This window comes from Heloderma suspectum, chromosome 7, assembly GCF_057233095.1.
Source record: "Heloderma suspectum isolate Gila_16-S chromosome 7, 16-S_ref, whole genome shotgun sequence".
Classification (NCBI taxonomy): Eukaryota; Metazoa; Chordata; class Lepidosauria; order Squamata; family Helodermatidae; genus Heloderma; species Heloderma suspectum.
In genome coordinates this window covers 104,909,046-104,930,385 of record NC_139464.1, presented here as the reverse complement: position 1 = coordinate 104,930,385, position 21,340 = coordinate 104,909,046, and the positions used below count along the sequence as shown (strand labels likewise).

Here is a 21,340-nt window from a genome sequence, read left to right as displayed (position 1 = left end):
TGGATGATCAATACGTCTTATCCTAGAATGAGCAAAAAGCACCACTTTCAAATGTGGAGTCTCCTTATCTTGTGTGTGGGGGTTTTATTTCAAACATTCCAGAGAGGTTATTATTTATAGAAGGTATGACTTATCTGACTTTGTGTTATGTGTATTGTAGCAGGAACCAGCAAAAGAAGAAACTGCCACTAAGCCAACCCCTGCCAAAGTCAATAGGACAAAACAGAGAAAAAGCTTCTCTCGGAGCAGAACTCATATTGGACAGCAGCGGAGACGGCACAGAACTGTTAGCATGTGTTCAGATATCCAGCCATCCTCCCCTGATGTGGAAGTTAGTTCACAGCACAATGAGCCTGAAAACGCTGCACTTTCAGCTGAGCCTGAAACAGAGACAACTGTTGCTGAAATAGCTCCTGAACCAGAGGCTCCAGCACTTAATAAATGCCCTACTAAATACCCTAAAACAAAAAAGGTATGTGTATTCCTAAACTTAAGCTTGTATTTCCTGATGCCTCATTAAAGCAGGACATTACTAGTTCTGTTGTGCAACGAGAAGGAAGAAGTAGCAGTGGTTTCTTGATGTTTTCCTCCAACATAGAATAATGAGCATGTAGTATAATGCAGAGATGCCACAAAGAGTCCATGGGTCGTTGTGTGACACATTATTTAAAGAAGGCAGAATATCACCCCCTTCCTCCCCACACACACACCTCTGTTTTCCTCCAACATAGAAGCCAAATAAACATCTATCAGAAGGTCAGTAACTCGCACATTGAAGAGGGTATCATTCCTCTATCTCAGATGAATAGGAGGTGCTGACTATTTTTAAAGTCAGAACTTGAAAGAAATGATAAATTGTCCCCATACTCCCTTATCCATCTACCCTGTGATCAAGGTGAACATACAAACTACGGGTTAGGAAGGATAACAACACAACGAAGTTGAGGTGTTGCACCTTAATGAGCTTCAGCCATTTATTTGATTCACTCTCTGTGGGAGCAGGAGCAGTTGACATAATCAGTTCATCTCTGATTTCATCTGATAGAATGCAACTCCTGTGGGGACTTCTGTGTCTGGAAGTTGCCTTCCACTGAGAGAGAATATGTAGCATAGGCTCATCTATGAAGATTTTGAGTTAATTTATTTTAGGCATATTTCTGTGAAATAGTGGGCAACAGCTTTGTTAATAGTCAGTAGTTTTCGCAGACTGAGTTTGCCTACAAAGATTTCTGTGCACAATTACTGCTAGCCAGCAAGGAAATGATGTTTTGTCATGTAGGGCCTATTCATATGTAACAACACCGGTTCAAAAATCCATGGGTTCTTGTGCATGAGTTCTTCTGCTTTTACTCCACAACCCAGCTCCTTTGTAGGTTGTGGAGCGTTACGTCCGAACCCAGACCAGTGGGTTGTTTATAGGCTAAATAACCCAGCAGTTAACCTAACAGCAGACCATGGGTTAACTGCTGGGCTATTTAGCCCCTAAACAACCCAGCAGTCAGGGTTTGTATGGCACGTTCTACAACCTATGAAGGAACCGATTTTCAGTTGTGGAGTAAAAGTGGAAGTGGCAGGTATGCGGGAGGCAGCGTATCCGCTCATCACCACTTCTGCACAACAACTCATCGATTTTTAAACCAGTGGGTGATTGTTACATGCAAACCAGGTCATAATAGAGCCTGCTCAGCATACATTGTTTTTCATTCTTTAAAAAAACAAACATTTTTTAAAAGGAAAATATAATTTGTTGCTATGTGTGTAACTAAGGCCTGATCCAGTCCATTGTATATGGACAGCCCATATATGGTGGAAACAGAGCTCTGGTTTCCCTCTTCTTCTCTGCCGCACATGCAATTCAGCACACCTGGCCAGTATAGTAGGACTATATGCACCTCCTGTATCTGAGTTTGGCCCTTTCTTCTCAATTCATACAAGGAGCATGTTCCTTGAAACTCGTATTCCCTGACCTGGTGGAGAGGGAAGGGCCGGACCCAACTACGGGAAGCATGCACAGGCTTCCCATTCCCTGTAATGGCATGGCATGGTATGTTGGTGGTGTGCATGCCCCGGGGGGCGTGAGGAATAGGGCTTTTATTGCTAGTAGTAGTATACAAGGCAGCTAACACCCCCCCCACACACACACACACACACAAAGCTAAAACATAGTAATAGATCTTCAGTGACCATTAATACAACATAGCATAGTTAAATAATTTGAAATAGCAGCAGCAATTATAGGCAGTTAGGTTGCATTGCAGGAAAGGCCCTCTAAAATGGGAGGGGGCAGCTTTACCTTCCAACAGAAAGCCAAAATGGAGGACAAGCAGGCCTCCCAGGTGAGTGAGTTCCAGACTCTAGAAACAACTGCTGGAAAAGGCCTTTCACATGTCACTGCTACCCCACTATATTAGCTGGGGGAACATGGAACAAACCTCAGATGATGGTTTAAGTGCTTGGGGAGACTAATTGGAAGAAGTCATTTAAGTACTCTGGGCCAGTGATATTTAGAGCTTTAAAGGTCAATACCAGCACTGTGAATTGAGCCCACAAACAAAATGGAAGTCACTGAAGATGGTAGAGCACCTGAGCGATGTGTTCCCTTGCTGCTGCGTTTGGACCTGTTGAAGTTTCTGAACGTTCTTTAAAGGCAGCTGCACATAGAACACGTTGCAAGAGTCCAATGAGGACTCTACCAGGGCATGTGTAACAGACTAGTTGAGACCTGTCCTGGCAAGGGGTGCAGCTGGTGTATCAACCTCACATGGAGAAACACACTCCTGGCGACCGTCACAATCTAAACACCCAGGAGAGGCATCAGCTTCAGGAGCACCTCCAAACCACAAACCTGGCTCATCTGGGGGAGTACAACCCTCCAATACAGGTTGAACATTTAGCCCTAGATTTGCTGTTGCTTCTGCTACCCAAGAGCACATCTGTCTATCTGGATTAAACTTGCCGACATCCAGTCCTTCACTGACCTCACATACTGTACATGCCCTATGAGGATCCCCCTGTGCATGCGTGCTGTTCCTGTGGTGGACTGGATGGGTCCCTAGTAAGCCATCCGGAGAATATATGTTGATGGGCAGCCATATCAGTGATAAATACTTACAGAGAGTTCTTTAACTTGGGTGATGATGTTTTTTAAAATCCAAAAGTGAACGTCATTTTTCAAATTGGATATTTTCTGGAGATAAACTGGGTTGGGCTTCAGAGCAAACAAGCCACTTGATGTGTCTTGCAGCCCAAACTTAGCATCCTTTCACAGAGACAAGTCCTGCTAAATTCAGTGGGGCTCACTCCCAGGCCAGTGGGCATAGTGTTGTAGCCTCAGCCTATCAAGAAAACCTGGTGCGTGGGATGGCGGAATGGTGAAAATGTTACTTGTATAAAAAGAAGTGAGGGCCTGCTCTGTATACCTTGCATGGATCAATACATAGGCTGTTTTGCATGCATTTAGACCATTGAACTGTCAGTTAAAAATGGATGCTAATGCTTATAGTACACATATGGCTTAATTTTAGTATACATGTTTTTGGTTCTCAGTAGGTTTAGTGGGAAAAAAAAGCTAGTATCTCTAACTTTGCTGATTAAAACTCACATGGTAACATTTTACCATACTTTCACCACTTCCTAGAATTTGACAGAGAAATCAGTTCATCTATTAGCTTGACACAATTACTTTGATAACCAATTAAAACCCAAACAATCACAGGTTGAAATTTTACATTAACAATTTTTGTGTGTGACACTGTAGCGTCATTAGACGTTTTAGTATCTGCATTTCCCCGTAATACAGAATACATTCACATCATACACATTTGATGACCTTGTGTAATGAAGGCGAGTGCTATGTTGACTTTTTTCCTTTTCTGTTTAGCACTTGGTGAGTGAGTGGTTAAGTGAGAAGAATGAAAAGACAGGAAAACCTACAGACAGCCTTTCAGAAAGGCCTCTGCGTATAACGACAGATCCTGAGGTTTTGGCTACACAGCTGAATTCTTTACCAGGTCTCACTTACAGCCCACATGTATATACTACTCCTAAGCACTATATTCGTTTCACATCACCGTTCCTTTCAGAAAAGCGGCGGAGAAAAGAACCCGTGGAAAACATTCTTGGCTCTTGTAAGAAGGTAATGTGGATCAATCCTCCTTTTGAAGTTAACACAATTGGCTAATTCTAAAATATTGGAAGTGGCAGGTGGCTACTGATGAAAGAGTCTCTTAGTAGTAGCACCAGTTCTGTTGTCATTTCAGCACCAAGCAAAGACTATTTTATATTCCCAGGCCTGTTAAATTTGTTTTAATCCACTTTGTATTCCCCACTTGGAGCTTTACTCTGCATTATATTTTATTGTTATAGTTGTTAACTTGTTTTAAGTTGTAAGTCATCCTGAGAATGTTTTCTTCTTCGTGATCTCTGTGCATCACACATACAGGTTTTCAGAACACTCTAGAGCTGAGAGGTTTTAGGTAGGAAGCGTCCCCTCTCTCTCCCCCCTGCCCCAGTGCAAAAGCCCAAGGGTATGGCTCCCACCTTTCCTGCTCAGTTCCTTTTCAACTGCTGGAGTGGTAGCATTGTGAGGAACATTCTCCATTCTTTCCGTAGAAATAGAGCTGAGTTTTTATTAGTTTCCGTTTATTCTTTCATTCCTATTCTTCTAGTTCTTTCAATCTAGTGTTCTTTGCACTTTTTCCGTTATTGTCATATCTCTGCCCTTGGGCACCCTTGCAGAGACCCCCTGGGATTTATGGGTCTGAAGGCGTTTTAGAAGTGCTCCAACTGCAGGAGCAAGCTTCCCACTTCTCAGTCAGCAGAGTGGTCAGTACAAAAGGGTTTTGCTCCTCCTTGCACAGGTATCCTTGTTACTGTCAATTCTGCCACCAGTGGCCTCAGACATCTCCATGTGGTTTCCATTGAGCCACTCACACAAACTATTATCCCCTCCCCACCACCGCTCCTGTCTTCCCCTATACCTATGTTGGATAGGATACAGCAGATACTGGGCTTCACTTCATCCGCCAACATGCAGGACATCGGCTGCTCCTCAGAAGGTGAGTACCTTGAAACATTGCCTGAACCAGTCCAAAAACCTGACTATAGAACTCTTGAGTTCACCTCAAACAAGACCCCCATTTCAGCACCACTCACTTCAACACGGCTCACCAGAATCTAGATATGGTTCTCCGGATTCCTGCTAGTCTTGTTTTTCCACACACTATCTTACTTGGAGACCAACCCAGAGGGATCCTTCTCACTGTTGATTTTGAGATCTCCATCCCATGCTTGAGATCAGGACTATTATCACTTGTCATAGGCAGACCATTGGCACCAGGACTTACATTACAGCCAGAATTGTGATTATGCTTCACAGCACCACCATTGCAGCCGGTCCCCCTCATCGCATCCTTCCCATAGATCACATTAGCACGACGTTACTTCTAGACCACCAGACCCACCTGCATCACAGAGCCATGCTTCTGGGGTGCCACTACCTCGACTTCCTTGCTTCTGCCTGGACCATCCACTGCTGTGATACTAATAACTTCCCTACTTCCATGCCTTTCTTTGGTACCAGCGGTGACTGCTTCAGTACCAACCACAGCTGAACCCATAATTGCTGCTTTGGTACCAAGCGCAGTCAAAATACTAGTGTTGTAGTACTTAGACCTTGGTACCAGCTTCTTTCTCTGACCCCAGCCTGGCCACATCATCAACCCCAGTTGTTTCAGCCGTGTCCACAACTACGCTATCCACTGCCCTATTGTCTGAGATGTTGCAGCTAATTCCTCCTTCTGTCTGTTGGCTCTGGTACGATCGGATTGCGCATTATCCACAGCAATTGTGAAGGCGTTAGGGGCTTGCACTACTGCATTTGTCAGATCATGAGGATTATGAATCTGACTCCCTGTCTGTCTGTCCTGCTTAGACGTGTCTGAAAATTTGTGGTGCAATCTCTTCCTGAACTTGGAGACAGAGGAGGTGAAGGATTGCCTCAGGCCTTGTGGTGGGGGATGGAGTGGTTGGTAAATACTGGGGGAGCATGATGATTGGTGGCTGGACAAGCTCCTGGTCCAGGAACAAGGCCTTGAGTATAACAGCGATTGCATTCCTAAGCCCATTCTGTGAGCTGTATTACAGAGCTTCTGCAATCTGTCCAACACATCATCAGTCTTGTGATTAAATAAGCCTTCCTCATCGAAGGGAAGGTCTTAAATATGTGAATCAGCCTCTGTTGTGAGCCCTGGGGAATGGAACCAGGCATATCTTAGGGTTGTAGTCATGGCTTTGGATCCACAGTCTGCCATGTGATGGGATGTGTTGATCTCTTGTCTGGCTAAGCAGCAAACCTCATTCTTAAAACTTTGGGCAAGATCACATTTGTCCCCTGGAAGGTAGTCAGAGAATGATGCTGCCTTCTCTTAAAGGAAATACTCAATACCTCAACATGCAACCCTGGTAATTCAGACCGCCGAGTGCCAGTGCTGCAGTAGAGTAGAACCTGCGCCCCATTGCATCCAATTTGCAACCTCCCTGATCCACTGGGGCAGATCCTTTTCTGTGGATCTGTTTGAGCCACCTTGGGCATGTGCTGTGGGGGGGCGGGGCGGGGGGGGGCTCCTTGCCTAAAATCTCTGAGCTCTAAAACATTCCAAACAAGGCTTTGTACAGGTGTAGAACCCATATGTGTGAATCCGCAGATGACCGCTTTGAGGTGAACCAGATTTACAGGTAAGTAACATGTCTTTTTCAGGTGGCCTCTAAATGCTAGCTATAAATGAGTTTTTAAAAATCTCACTTGATGTTGGTAGAATGATTTTAATTGCATATAACATACATATACTTTTATATATGGATATTCACAGCGTTGGTTAAAGCAAGCTCTGGAAGAAGAAAACTCAGCAGTTGTAGATTGTTTTAATTCGCCATCTCATGAAAGATCTAGAAGTCCTGCAATCAATGGTGAAAGTAGAAGTCCCTTATTATTGAATGACAGCTGTTCTTTACCAGGTAATGTTTTAATTTTTCATATCCTGCAAAGCTATCTCTGAAAACCTTGAATCGCTTTTCAAACCCTGAGGAATACGGGGGGCATGGTTTTAGCCACTGCTGCTCATATTCTCCACTTTTGCTGTGGATGGTTTGTGGCTTCTTTCCTGCTGCGGTACGTATGTGTACCTTGCTTTAAAGTTCCAATGCCCGAAGCAAGGGAGCACCCTCCACCCTGTGTGACCAGGATTAAATACTTGAACACCGGTCTGGGACACACTTTTTTCTTCATAATCAGTGAGTGCTAACTTGGAAATCAGCCGCATATGCTTATCTCTAATGCTAAAACCATTTGTTTTACCACCTAAGTTCATAGTTTGTTGACCTGACCTAATAGTAATTTGTGTTGAAGTCTTACTGCATTAATAAATAAGGAGGCATTACTAAGTGTGTGTTCTTGCCTTTGTTTCCTATTTTAATATACAGACCTTACCACACCACTAAAAAAACGAAGACTATATCAGCTGTTGGATTTTGCCTATTCAGAAACCTCTACACCTACTCCTTCTCCATACGCCACGCCAACCCATGCTGATCTCTCTGCCTCAGATCCATTGTTATTTGCTACTCCTCCAAGAATAAAAGCAGAAGATGAAACCTGTAGGAATGGTTATAAGCCCATTTACTCACCTGTTACTCCAGTGATTCCATGTGTACATGGAAATGCAATGCACTTTGAGGTGAGCCTTTGCATATACTATACTCTTCCCAGATCAATCAGCTTGTTTTCTCAGGTAAACCTTTTTCACCCTGGCAGATAAAGTCATAACGGTGGGAGATGTGATGATGGCTACCAACTTAGCTTTAAAAGAGATGAGATGAATTCACGGAGAATAACTCTGTCAATGGCTACTGGTCATGATGGCTGTATGCTACCTCCAGGATCAGAGGCAGCATGCTTCTGAATACCCATTGCTGGAAAGAGCAGGAGACATGTTATGCTTGTGGTTTCCTATAGGCATCTCACTGGCCACAGAGAAACAGGATGCTAGATAGGCCTCTGGTCTGATCCAGTGTGGCACTTACGTTCTCCTGGTGATTAATGTACTAACGTTCATGTTCAAAAGCAAGAGAAAATATCTTTCTGCCTTTTGACCTCCAGGGTCGGTGAAGTATACACTGCAGCTAGCCAATCCTGTTGCTCTTTGCCTCTTGGGCACCTCCCCTGCCACAGTTAATTGGCTAATTCTCCTCCCGCCAGCCACCGTATAACTGATGAGTGACAGGTTTCCTGATTCCCTACCCTGAAGCCTCCTCCAGTAACCCAGATTACAGCAGCCAGCCCACCGCCAAAGTAAACAAGGCAGAGCTTGAAAGTCCCTGCTGAGAGTGAGCAGATATTGAAAAGAGAGAGCGTGTGTGAATGAGTGAGGTGAAAAGCTGCATTTGGAGTGAATGGGGGGTACAATGAATAACAGAGCAAATATAGTCCTTAACCAAATGTTCCATCAACAGTTTCAGGCCACTGATGAAGACTGCTGTCGAAACATGTTTGGTCTATTATGTTAAAGTTTTTGGATTATATATTTATGGATTTAATTTTTTATACTAATATGTCATTGCTATATTGTTATTACATTGGTATTCACGTGTTTTAAAGAATACTGTTTGAAGGTATACATCTTCCTTGACTTTGGTTTTGTCATTGATTGGGATCTTCCAGTGGCTTTCAGGCCTTTCATTGAAGAACACTGGCTTAGGGCACAATCCTACGGGGATAGCTGGCCGCCTTCAAACTCTGAGGCAGCCAGCTATCCAGTGCAGGGCGGGCGGGCGGAGGGGATCTTCTCCTTTATGCTCTGGCTGCCCTGCATTTGAGGCTAGATGGCTGATTTCGGCTGTCTAGCCGGGGCAGGGCAGGGCAGGGTGGGGAGGCTGGATGGCACATAGGAAGCATCATACTGGTGCTTCCACAGTCCCCTCCTTTTCAGTCGCTCCACATTGTGCTTACAAGCATGGAGCTGTGCTTACGAGGGGGTGGGGAGTTGGGTTTCTGGGAACCGAGCTCAGAGTGCTGGCTCTGAGCTCGGTTCCCAGAAACCAAAAAATCCTATGGCTCTCTAGACACTGTCTAGTGATCATAGGATTGCGCCCTTAATTCTTCAATTTAGGGGACCACGTTTTTTCAAGATACAACTGTAAAAGGACTGAAATATAGTCCCTGTTGTACAAGAGTTCACACAACACCCAGGCCATCATAGGTTATTTAACCCATGATGAACCGCAGGTGCATGCTGCAGCCATTTTGACTGCAAGCAGGGCATTTGGGAATTGTGCTGTGTTGTGTGAACCCAGCTACTATGGTTATTCAAGGGCTAAACAACCCTCACATAGCCCTGCTACTGATCAAAGGTTGTTTAATCCTCGAATAACCCACGGTTGCTAGGTTTGCATGACATGGTGCAACCCCCAATAGGGGGACTGGATATTCGAAATGGTGGCCACACATGCCTGGCAGGCACTTTGATGACTCATTGTGGATTATTTAACCCATGATAACCTGGTGTGTTGTGCAATCCAGGGCAGTGTCTCAGATACTTAAATGGTGAAAGCCTCAATCGTGGGAGCTGCACACTGACAAGACATGCATACAAGCAGCCAAGGAATGGGGCTAGAATTCTTCTGTCTGTATAAGTGGTGCATAAAAATGTTGCAAAGTCACTTTTTCTAAGTAATTACTTAAGTAATTTGCACAGTTTTAACTCCTAACATTTATTATAATTCAAGGTGGTGGTATAGAATTAAAATAAAGTTGCTTATATATTTTGAAAATTGGAACCATTCTTATTTGCTCTTTGTATTCCTTCATAATCCAAAATTCTTTTGTGTTAAAATAAAATGTCATTCTCAACTTTTTCGGTGCAGAACATTTCTTCACCTGAGAGTTCCCCAGAAGTTAAGAGGCGAACATATAATCAAGAGGTAAGGGCAACTGTATGAAATCTATGGGGGAATGGTTATGTTTGGTCTGTTTTGCATTTTGTTTCCTAAACTGTGAACAATTGTTATTAGTAATAGTTTGGGGAAGGGCTGTAGAGTGGCAGAACACATGCTTTCCTTGACTAAGGTCCCAGGTTCTATCCCAGGCATCTCTAGGTAAGGCAGGAAAAGATTTTTTCAGTGTAGACAATTATCTGACTTGTTATGAGGAAGCTCCTATGTATTAGAAAAGTAGTTATTTCTTTTTTTATAATTAGTTGACAAACTTTAAAAAAGCATCTGTTACAACAAACTCAGAAGTTATATAACCTTTCAAACTCCAGCCATGACAAAATTCATGAATTCACTGGTCTAATAATTCTGTTGTACGACAAAATACACCATCATCTCAGTCCAGCCAAATAATCTGGATCCAGTCATCCTTTCATAACATTGAAAAAAATATTATCTCCATACCACAGTCCTCATAGCCATTATTAACAAATGAATCAGTTCAAGACCCTATCTCAAATCCATGTCTTCTGAATAGCCACGTATAATTACCATGGGGTCTAACTAGTATCCTAAATCCTGTGATTTCCATTCTTTTTTGCCAGTATTTGATTCCAGTTCTTTTATATGACTAGACAAACTCACCAGATGCATTACTGCCTCACCTGATTTTTGGCGACTTGTGCCATTAGAACAGAGGCGTTAGAATAGGTTTGTTTGTGGGGCGGGCAGGGGGGCTAACTTCCATGGTGTCAAATGACATCATGCAAATAATTTTCATTTAAGCTAATACATGGTGTCATTTTCATTTCCTTTTCCCAAACGTAGTTATATTTCATGACTTTCTTCTTTGTACAGGGATATGACCGATCATCGTCAGCAATGCTAGCACTCAACCCTTTCAGAAATTCTAACCTTACAGAAATGTGCCTCCAAGAAATAAAGACTATTGGATATTCCAGTCCAAGGAATAGGACTGATGGCACTAGGCAGTGCTCTGTAGAAAAGGAAACCGCCTCAGACCTCCAGTTGGGACTTGAAGCAATTGAGCAAAGTGCACTGCATCAAACCATGGACACCCCTTGCCATGATAGGACTGATACAAACAGCCAACTGGAAACATCTCACTGTGGACGGGGAACAGTTTATCCTACCTGGGTAAAGAGTCCCGACAGAACAGGTGTAAATTTCTCAATGAATTCTAATTTGAGGGACTTAACTCCTTCACACCAGTTGGAGGTAGGAGGTGGATTCCGAATAAGCGAGTCAAAGTGCCTGATTCCAGACGATGCTAGAGGCATGTTCATGGAAACACCGGGTTTTTGTACTTCTGAAGATGGACTTGCAGCTGGCTTTGGAAGGACTGTCAATAGTGACAACTTGATGGATGGAAATTGCACACCCCAAAATCCTCCACAAAAGAAAAAGGTTACAACCTTAAGTATAATTCACGCTTTTGATTTTTTATGTATACCTTTTATGCAGAACAAAATTAGTAACTATTTACTATTTTTTTAAAAAATGTTCTCCCTCATTGGAAGCTTTGAAGTGGATTAGAACTGGTTCTCACAGAAGTTAGAAAACATTCTCATGACTTGATCAGAGTTGAACTTTTAGTAGCTATAAGTAAACTCAAACATATTTTAACATTAATTTCAAAACTGGCATCCAGAGCAGTCTGGCATCCAGAGTCTATCCAGATATGTATACTAAAATCTGTAGTATACATATGATTGAAAGCAGATGAATATTTCATTTTAGGAGCGAGTTAAGATCTGTGGCTGTCCAAGGTCATATAATTTAATTACAGGAGTGTACAGATAATGTCATTGGATTGAAATGGGTGCAGCTTATGGGCTAGGTCAGGTTTGTGGAACTGTTGCCCCTGGCGTGGGTTTGTGTGAAATGGGGCTCTTATGTGGATGGTGTCCATCCCCCATCCCCCCAAAGTAGTGATGGTGGCAAGACTTCTTTTTTAGTTTCTCTATTTTTGCTGGTTCTAAATGTATAGCTGGATTCAGGCATTCAGCTGCAGGAAACAGTGAGAGTGCTGTCCTCCTGTCCTCGCTGCCTGCCACATCTTGAGAGTAAATGTGTGCAGCGGGGAGATATTTGTATCCATATAGGCTTCCTTACATGATTTAGAACTCGGGAAAATGAAGGTTCTAAATCACGCAGGGAGCCTACACAGTTACAAACAGGTCCTCATGGACGAATGTTCACTTCATCACCTGGAGGCTGAGCTAAAGCGTCCTTGTACTCATTCTCTCCCTTGCATGTTAATTATTCCTTACAACAGAATGCCGGAATAGGGCTCCTAGCTGAAACATGCTTCAACAAGTGATTTGAGTATTCAGGCATTGCTACTTCCTGCTGTTTGAATACTTTGCATTCAGAATTCAAATGAGAATGGTATAGATGTAAAAAGTAGCAAAGGGGAGCTCCATTTTCTTAATAACGTTTTCAGCATTGGTCATAGGAAGTTAAATCAATAGGTTTTAGGCTGCAGTCCTATGAACATTTACCTGGAAGGAACCCCATTGAACATACAGGGACTTCTGAGTAAACTCAAGTCCCATTGTGTTCGATGGGGTTTCCTCCCAGGTAATTGGATACAGGACTGTAGCCAATAGATTGGATCTAGATTTAGTTATACATAAAGTAGACCCACTGAAATCAATGGGGTTTAAGTTATTCATGACTAGCTTAAGTCTTATTGATCTTAATGGGTCTACTGTATGTATGACTAAATCTGGATCCACGTCATAGTCTCTGATGTTCAACATTTAAATTTCTAAGTCTCAAAACACATACTGAAGATGCTTAATTTTTTTTCTAGATTATGGCCTTTAGTGGTCAAGGGCACACTTGGTTAACTAAATTTATGGGCACGCTAAATAATCTGTCTAATACAATAGAAAGTTACAAGTAATTTTTTTCAACTCCAAGAGCAAAAATGAAATGTATACTCCATTTAGTTGACTATATTTTGGCTGAGTTTATTTTCTTTAGCATACAGAAAATGCTTGTACAGCATTTACCTTTGTATATATATGAAACACAGAATGCTTTGAGACTTGAACAATTAAAAATAATGTACTTTCACTGAAATATCTGACTGGAATAAGATTCATTAGTGAAAGATCTGAGAGCATCTGATACTATAGCATTGTTGAAGCTAAGGAGGTGTGAATCTCCTCACAGTGTCTGTTTCCCCAAAGAGGTTCAGGCAGTGGCTTAGACCCTACATTGGGTGACCAGAGTGCCCCTCCTAGACCCAGGGCCTTTCTGCCTCTCCATCTCCACTGCGCTCTGTGAACAGCTGTTCCTGAGGGTTGGGAGACCCTTTAGAAGACCCCCTGGAATGGCATGGGGTGTGGTACAGGAGGCTGCAGGAGGAAGGGTGAAATCAGGAAGCACCACCCTTGCACAGTTGCAGGAACCTCTGCTCATGCAGGAGCAACTGTGGATGTAAGCTGCTTTGTTGGCACCAGTGAAACATCGTACATGGAAAAGATCAGTTGTCCTCAATTAATAGAAAGCCAAGCTAATAAAGATGTGCCAAAAAATTTAAGACGTACAAGTTAGCATCTTGCTCAGATAGTCAGTTACAGTGTAGATGGTGTAGAGATAAGAAAACCAAAGTGGTTAAGACGCTGAATTGCAGACCGGAAGGTAGGCAGGTCAGCAGTTCGAGACCCGAGTGCTGCGTGACGGAGTGAGATCCCGTCTTCAGTCCCAGCTTCTGCCAACCTAGCAGTTCGAAAGCAAGAAATTGCAAGTAGATAAATAGGTACCGCCTCGGCGGGAAAGGTAACAGTGTTCCGTGCACCTCAGTGTTCAGTCATGCCAGCCACATGACCACGGAAGTGTCTTCGGACAGCGCTGGCTCTTCGGCTTAGAAATGGAGATGAGCACCACACCCTAGAGTTGGACACGACTGGTTGGGGACACCTTTACCTTTACCTTTTATTAACTTCCCCAAGCTTGGTGTCCTCCAGATGTTTTGGGCTGTAATGCCCATCATCCCAGTCCATTTGCCATGCTGACTGGGGCCGAAGTCCAAAACATCTGTCAGGCACCAGGTTGAGGAAGTTTGCATTAGGTGTGAGAAAATTTTGTGAGAAAATTTTAGATTAGTTTTGTTTATTCTGAAAAGCAGTATATGTATTGTGAATATAAGATTGCATCAAAAAACAAAATAAGGAGATATGGATATTGCAAAAACTGATGCAGACCACTCTGAAACCAGACCCATTATTTCTTTGGAGATCAGGCAGGACAGAACAGTTATTATAGTGTTCAAAATAATATTGGGCAAATCTGGAAAAAAGAAATCTAAGAACTCTCGAACATTTTGAGTTGAAAAATAAAACTTTTCCTTGCACTTTTTTCATAGGTGTCACTTCTTGAATACCGTAAGAGGCAACGGGAAGCCAGAAAAAGCGGCTCTAAAGCAGAAAGCTTTTCCCTTCTTACCATATCACCACATGCTGCTGGTGGAGGAAACAGTGGTGCCACTGATGGGTATAACAGCAGTGAAAATGGGGAACAAACTGAGAGGGAACACACTGCTAGCCTCCCATTACCATTGCCAGCCACTGACTATAGCACTACTTCTGAAGAAACTGACAACTCCTCTTCATCAAAAGAAGCTTCAAATGAAAAGAATGATCCAGAAGTTCAATGGTAAGCCGTTTTAATTGCTATTTAATTTAACTGCTGTTAAAAGGAGGGTTATTAAAATGGCAAAGGAGACTTTTGAATCCACTTTGAACAACTGTCCAGACCAAATATGGTAGTAACTTGGCCTATTAAGTTGGCTGATTTGCAAGTACATCACAGTTTGACGAGTTTAAAAGCAGCTTTAAGTCTTTCAATGTATATAATGAATAACCATATGCTACTAAGAAGAAATGTATGCCTTGGCTTTTAAGGCAGGGGTGGGCACCCTTTTTGGTCCTGAGAGCCACATGCGGTGATCGTTGGCGGGTTAGGGGCTGCACATGGGCACATACACGCGCGCACACACTGTTCTAGCCGCTTGCTCACAGCATCCTCTCCCTGCATGCCGAGATCTGGGATGGGATCGCTGGGGAATGTCTTAAAAATTTTCTCCTGCCCCAGTGAACCCCACTGAAACTGCTGTTTCTGTCTAAACATAGCTAAGGCTAATACGGACTTTTCTACTGATCATTGCTATAATTTATTTGCGATAGCAGCAAGCACTTCCCATAGACTGGAGACATGAAGCGTGACTTGCTTTATTCTGTTACATGAATTGCATGGCTAACAGTCTCAACGGTGTTCATATAAATGCTGAGGGAATAGATCTGTTGACATAGGGTTGAATCCAGACTTGGGGTGCAATCTTATGCATGTTTAGACAGAAAAAAAAGTCCTGTATTCCCCAGCTAGCCATGTTTGCTGGGGAATGCTGGGAGTTGCAGTACTTTTTTTCTGTCTAAAAATGCATAGGATTGCACCCTTAGTCATACTTCGAGTAGACCCAATGAAATCAATATTTAAGTTAGTTATGACTAACTTGTCTCATTGTTTTTAGCGGGTCTACCCAAAGCATGACTTAAGACTGAATCCAAGCCATAAAGCTTAAACTAGGAGAATCCCAGTCTCAGAACCCTCAATAGTTCCCAGGTAAATGACATCTCTTTGCTTTACTGTACAATTGGCACAGAGAGAGGCCCACCACCAACTCTGAAAGAACCTCCAAAATACCTGTTCTCTGAAACTGTTAAAGGCTTTTGGAGTTTGTGGTAATTGGTTATAATTATTATTTGGGTTCAAGATAATCCAAAGATTTTAGTTTCTATTCATTAAGCAAATTCTCTGCAGCAATATTAAGGTTCAGTTCAACCTGATTTGGAGCAATTTGAATGTCAGATCTGAATTACAGATATTTGATAACATTTAAAATTCTATTAATTGCCAGTATAGATCTGCCTCAAATATCAAGAGAAATTCAACTGCAGGGCAGCAGTCAACCAAATTTTCAAGTCCTAACATTTCACAGGTTCACCACTGGAATTCATGCCCCCCAAACTAAAAGTTGATCACTGTCATCTTGTTAGAAGCTGGGCTGGACTCATTTTGGTATTAGAGACAAATTCCCTTATACAAATAGTATAATTGGATGTCCATGCATTTCCTCAGGTCATTGTAACCTGTGTTAGTATATTCATAGAATCATAGAATAGTAGGGTTGGAAGGAGCCTATAAGACCATGGAATCCAACCCCCTGCTCAATGCAGGGGGTATTGAATGTCAAAAATCCTTGCAACTTACCCAAATGTTTTCAATCGCCTTCATGCCAACTTGGATCGTAAGAAATTATATATATAATTGTATATATAGCTTAATGTAAGTTGCATATTAACTAGTATTTGTAATTGTAGATTGAAAAGAGAAGTTCAGATTACAAATTATGTTTGTTTTCAAGGACTGCTTCAACATCAGTGGAGCAAGTGAGGGAGCGAAGTTATCAGCGAGCTTTGCTTCTTAGTGACCATAGGAAAGATAAAGATTCTGGTAAGACATCACTTGGTTGCTCCTGAAAGTTCCTTAAACTTCTAGTAATTCTATGATTGTGTTTGGCCTACTGCAGCTTGGGGAAAGAAATATGGAGTACCTAAAGATTAGATGGTACCCATCCAATCTTTAGTATCCGTATTCATCTCATTTTAGTACAATAGTTCAAGCTACTCATCATTACCAATTGTGAACATTTTAATCCATCCCACAATATCGGTCTGTCTATCATCTTGTTGTGATTGCTATTACAGATCCTGATCCTGAAAATCCTGAGCCCACAAGTGAATGTCCGTCCCCAGATTCATCCCTGAAGACATGCAAGAGTCCTTTAAAAGTGAGCAAGGTAATACTAAACACAGTATGATCAAGGTTGGGAATGTGCACATACATGGCTTGAGTTTCCCTACATCTCTCCTGGTCTTTATAGGTTGAAACAGATGTTCTGAATTTAGTTAGAATTCAGGTATACTGTCTCTGTGAACAGAGGCAGCATAACTGTGAATGCCACATGCTGGGACAAGCAGAAGACGATCATCACCATCACCCTGCTTGTCCGAGTGCCCAGAGGCATCTTGGTGGCCATTGTTAGAAGCAGAGTGCTGGACTAGATGTGTTTCATCCAGCAAAGCAGTTCTTACATTCTTAGTGCCAGTGTCAAATTGGAGAAGCTCTATACGCTTACATATGCAGGATTATATTTTGTGATTGTAATTGTTCATCTTAACTGCAGAAGTATTTCATTTAAATGACACCAAGAAAACTTACAAGTAACTCTTTATCCATGCAAATTATGCACACATAAAGGAGGAACAGCAGTACTGAGCAGAAGCAAGTGTATTTTACCCTTAAGCACAACGGAGTCCAACTATTTTCCTTTCAAAAATGGTTTCAGAGTTTAAGTCTTCCTGTTAGTCTCAGAAGTAAGGGTGTTGCATTGGTTGCATAATTCAAATGAAATATTGAAACAGCAGTAAAACACATGAAACTTTGGGCAGTAGTCGGTTTCTGCATGAAAAGGCTGGAAAATGGTGAATGGTGGCCTAGAATATGAATAATGTTATAATGAATATCACTTCTTTCAGAGAAGAGTCTTGGTGTGTTTTCACTTTTAGTAAGAAAAATGTTCTTTGTGGTCTTTATGCAGTCACACACATGGGGCCTGCACAGAGCAGCATTTCTAGAGAATATGGATATGCTTTAAACAGAGTATACACATTGACTATTCTTTTTCTTAATGTAGACTTCTTCACCAAGTCCTGTACTTCCTGCTCAATCACTTGGGAAAACACCCCCTAAACAGGATTCCCAGTGGGAGACTGCAGCAGATCCTCCAGAGGCTGAGAACATGACTCACCCAAAACCTGACCAGCAACAGAAACTGCTGACAAATAATGTTGAAGCACTTTCAAAAAACAATCAGCCCCAGCCCCATTTGCGTAATACAGCAGATCAAGTCTCACAGAAGCTGCCCTCTGCACCACTGAAGCTACATTGTCCCCCTTCACCTCATGTAGAAAACCCTCCAAAATCCTCTACTCCACACACCCCTGTACAGCATGGCTACCTTTCACCAAAGCCTCATTCACAACCATTAGGATCGCCATACAGACCTCATCATCCTCAGTCACCTCAAGTGGGAACACCTCAAAGAGACTCTCACAGAAGTTTCTATGCGACAACACAGAACCTTCAACCTAGCACCCAGCAGCAGCCCGGTGGAACGCTATTTTCCCAAACATCTTCAGTATCTTACAATCAGTTCCACCAGCAAAATCTGAACACCACTGCCCCACCCCCGCCCCCGCCCCCGCCCCCTTCCTCGACTTATTATCAAAACCAGCAGCCCCCCTCAGGAAACTTTCAAAATTACAATCAATTAAAAAGTAGCATACCACCCCAACAAACGGTATTTTCCTCTGGACCAAATCAAGCCCTTGCTGGTACAACATGCCAGCAGACAGTTTCAGGGCACCACGTAACAAGTGGGCATTTTTTGCCATCTCCCAATCCCGGTATTCACCATCAGGCTTCATCAGCTGGTGCCCCCCCGCCGCCACCGCCGCCTCCAGGACCGCATCTTCTGCAGCAGCAAAGTTCTCATCAGCAGCATGCAGTGGCACACGTTGTGGGCCCAGTGCATGCAGTAGCAGTGGCTCCTGGATCACACATCCATTCTCAGACTGCTGGTCATCACCTGCCTCCGCCGCCACCTCCTCCCGGCCCCCTTCCTCACCACCACCCTACGCACCCCGCAACAGGGCACCAAGGTTTGCAAGCACAACACCAGCATGTCGTCAATTCTGCGCCGCCGCCACCGCCACCCTCCAGTGTTTTGAGCTCTGGGCATCACACACCATCAGCGCAAGGATTGCACCATCCATCTCATCAAGGGCCCCCGCTTTTTCCTGCAGGTGCTCATTCCGCAGTATCTTCCTACCCATCACAGCCTCCACATCACACACCTTTGGGACCTGGACCTCAGCATCAGCCTGCTGGAACAGGACCACATTGCCCACTCCCAGGCCAGGGGCCTCACATCCAGCCTCAAGGACCAAACAGTATTCCAACACCTACAGCTGCAGGGTTCTGTCCTCATCCTGGCTCTGTCTCCCTTCCTCATAGTGTGCAAGGACCTCAGCAGGCATCTCCAGTGCCTGGGCAGATACCTATTCACAGAGCACAGGTGCCGCCAACTTTTCAGAACAATTATCATGGTTCAGGGTGGCATTAAAATGGACTCCCTGCTTCTAAACATTTTAAAAATGTTCTGTAAAAACTGTATATTTCATATGTACCTGTTCAAGGTACTTTTTAAAGCTTGTACATGAAACTTTGTATAAAAGCAAACACCAGTGCGCGCGCGCTCATTGTATTCTTTCCATTTTTGCTTTTAAAAATTCCTGAAACTGCGCCGTTGAGCCAGTATTGGGCATTTTTTATTTTGTACGTGAACATTCCAGCTGTTTGTTCTGGCAGGAGATTTGATGCTGCATAACTTTAAATTTTATTGTTACAGTTAAATTCATTTAGTGAATGTTTTCTATATTTACTTTTTATACATATGTAATTAAAAAAGTACACAGCTAAGTGATGGCACTAACAGGTTTTTCATCTGTCAACAGTTTTTGTGCATATAGGTAGAAAATGCAATACAGGTTTTTATAGTTTGGTGTGGACATGGCTCTTTCCTTTCAACAGTTATTTGCAGACATTGTAATTTAATGTATAGATTGTTTCTAATGTCTCTGACAAGTGCTGTAAATACTGTTTCTTTTGCGTGTAAAACTGCTTAATGCTTCTCCTCATTTGATATAGTATTGTACATATAAGTCTTTTGCAAAAGCGTGTGATCTTTGTGGAAGTAGTACAGTATATGAAATTTAATTTTTTTAAATATACTGTCACCTTGCAGCACTGGTTGGGCATTTTAATTCATGTTAATAAATCACAATTATGTCAGTTTTAACAACCTGTCCTGCTAACTTGCTCTTTAAGAAAAATGTTGAAATGATTGTGATAATTACAACATTCTGAGGAATGCTAATCTTAAGAGAACCATAATAGCCATGGGATGAAAAACCCAGCTTGTGTCTCCAGCTGCACAGGATTCTGGTCAAGCAAAGGGGAAAAGCTTACTCTGCTCCCTGGCAGAGAAATAATCCATCCAACCTCTCTTATTGTTGCTACTCAAACTAATTCAAGGATGGGGATCCTGAGACCCTCCAGATGATGTTGGACTACACCTTCCATCATCCCTGACCATTGGCCATGCTGGCGAGGGCTGATGGAAGCTGGAATCCGACATAGGGAGGGCCACAGGTTCCCCATCCCTGCTCTAAAAGTCCCATCCCATGGTACATAATGGCATACTGCAGCACCGCCATACTACACTCAAAGCCAATTAGAAATCGCCACCCCAGCCAATGTCTTGTTCTCACAGGGGCTTTAGGATCAATCTGCCTGCAGACACCTAATGCGGTAGTGCACTGAAGGGGGCACTCTCCAGTTGACGAAACAATTGCAAATATGCTGGGACCCGTCAGTTAACCCAAAGTATGCTTAAGAAATTGATGGCTGGCAGCCATGCTTTGTTACTTTATAACTTTGCTATTGAGAGGTGGGTCTTTTCAAAGGTTAATCTGGTTTTAAATGGACTGAAGTGCCGTACAGCAAGGTAGCTATTTACACCATGTCATTCTACTAGAACATTAAGCACAATGGAATCCACACAATAAATACATCATACATGTCACATTTACTGGCCCCAGTCCAGCAGTCCTGCTGTGCTTCTGGTGCTCATAAAACTGATACTAGAGCAGAAATGTATCTTGCGCCTGATCAGATCTCACATGAGGCAGGATTAGGGGGCAGTCAGCCAAAGTGTCCTCATCTGCTTCACCAATAGATGAACATGGTAAAAAGGCAGTTGAATAACATAGTTTATGTAATGTAGGCAGGTTACTAAATGCAAGATGTCTTCCTCTTGTGCTGCAGCCGATAGCAGCCACCACTACAGCAAGTAGACATACATATAGAAAAATACAAAGCCCCAAATATAGCAGCACATGAGCCTTGCAGTAAGGACCATCACAAATTAATCAGAAAAATAACTTACAAAGAACCTGTATGTGTTTGCTTAGTGCTGTAAAACCACAATGCACTTTTATAAATAATACTTCGCACATTGGAACATCCTAATTTCAGAAGCTGTGCGTAGCTTTACTTACATCTATATAAATGAACAGATTTGACTTAGGGCAATGGTGGCAAACTGATTTTTATTTTTGCCTTTTGCCAGTATTTTGAA

At 42.7% G+C, this 21,340-nt stretch overlaps 1 protein-coding gene across 8 annotated transcripts in view; it reads left to right on the top strand.

Moving 5' to 3' along the window:
* Positions 1-21,127, top strand: part of KMT2E (lysine methyltransferase 2E (inactive)) — a 76,282-nt gene extending 55,155 nt beyond the window's left edge. For 7 of the 8 annotated variants that reach the window (XM_084811458.1, XM_084811454.1, XM_084811461.1 and 4 more), the window contains 10 exons: positions 161-472; positions 3,881-4,135; positions 6,870-7,014; positions 7,480-7,733; positions 9,919-9,975; positions 10,843-11,412; positions 14,384-14,673; positions 16,442-16,530; positions 16,785-16,876; positions 17,774-21,127. In XM_084811458.1, the coding sequence (XP_084667584.1) occupies positions 161-472; positions 3,881-4,135; positions 6,870-7,014; positions 7,480-7,733; positions 9,919-9,975; positions 10,843-11,412; positions 14,384-14,673; positions 16,442-16,530; positions 16,785-16,876; positions 17,774-19,264 (3,555 nt within the window). In that variant the 3' untranslated portion in view covers positions 19,265-21,127. The remainder of the gene's footprint in view (positions 1-160; positions 473-3,880; positions 4,136-6,869; positions 7,015-7,479; positions 7,734-9,918; positions 9,976-10,842; positions 11,413-14,383; positions 14,674-16,441; positions 16,531-16,784; positions 16,877-17,773) is intronic. The other variant, XM_084811457.1, reaches the window with a different exon arrangement.
* Positions 21,128-21,340: the final 213 nt, after the last annotated feature.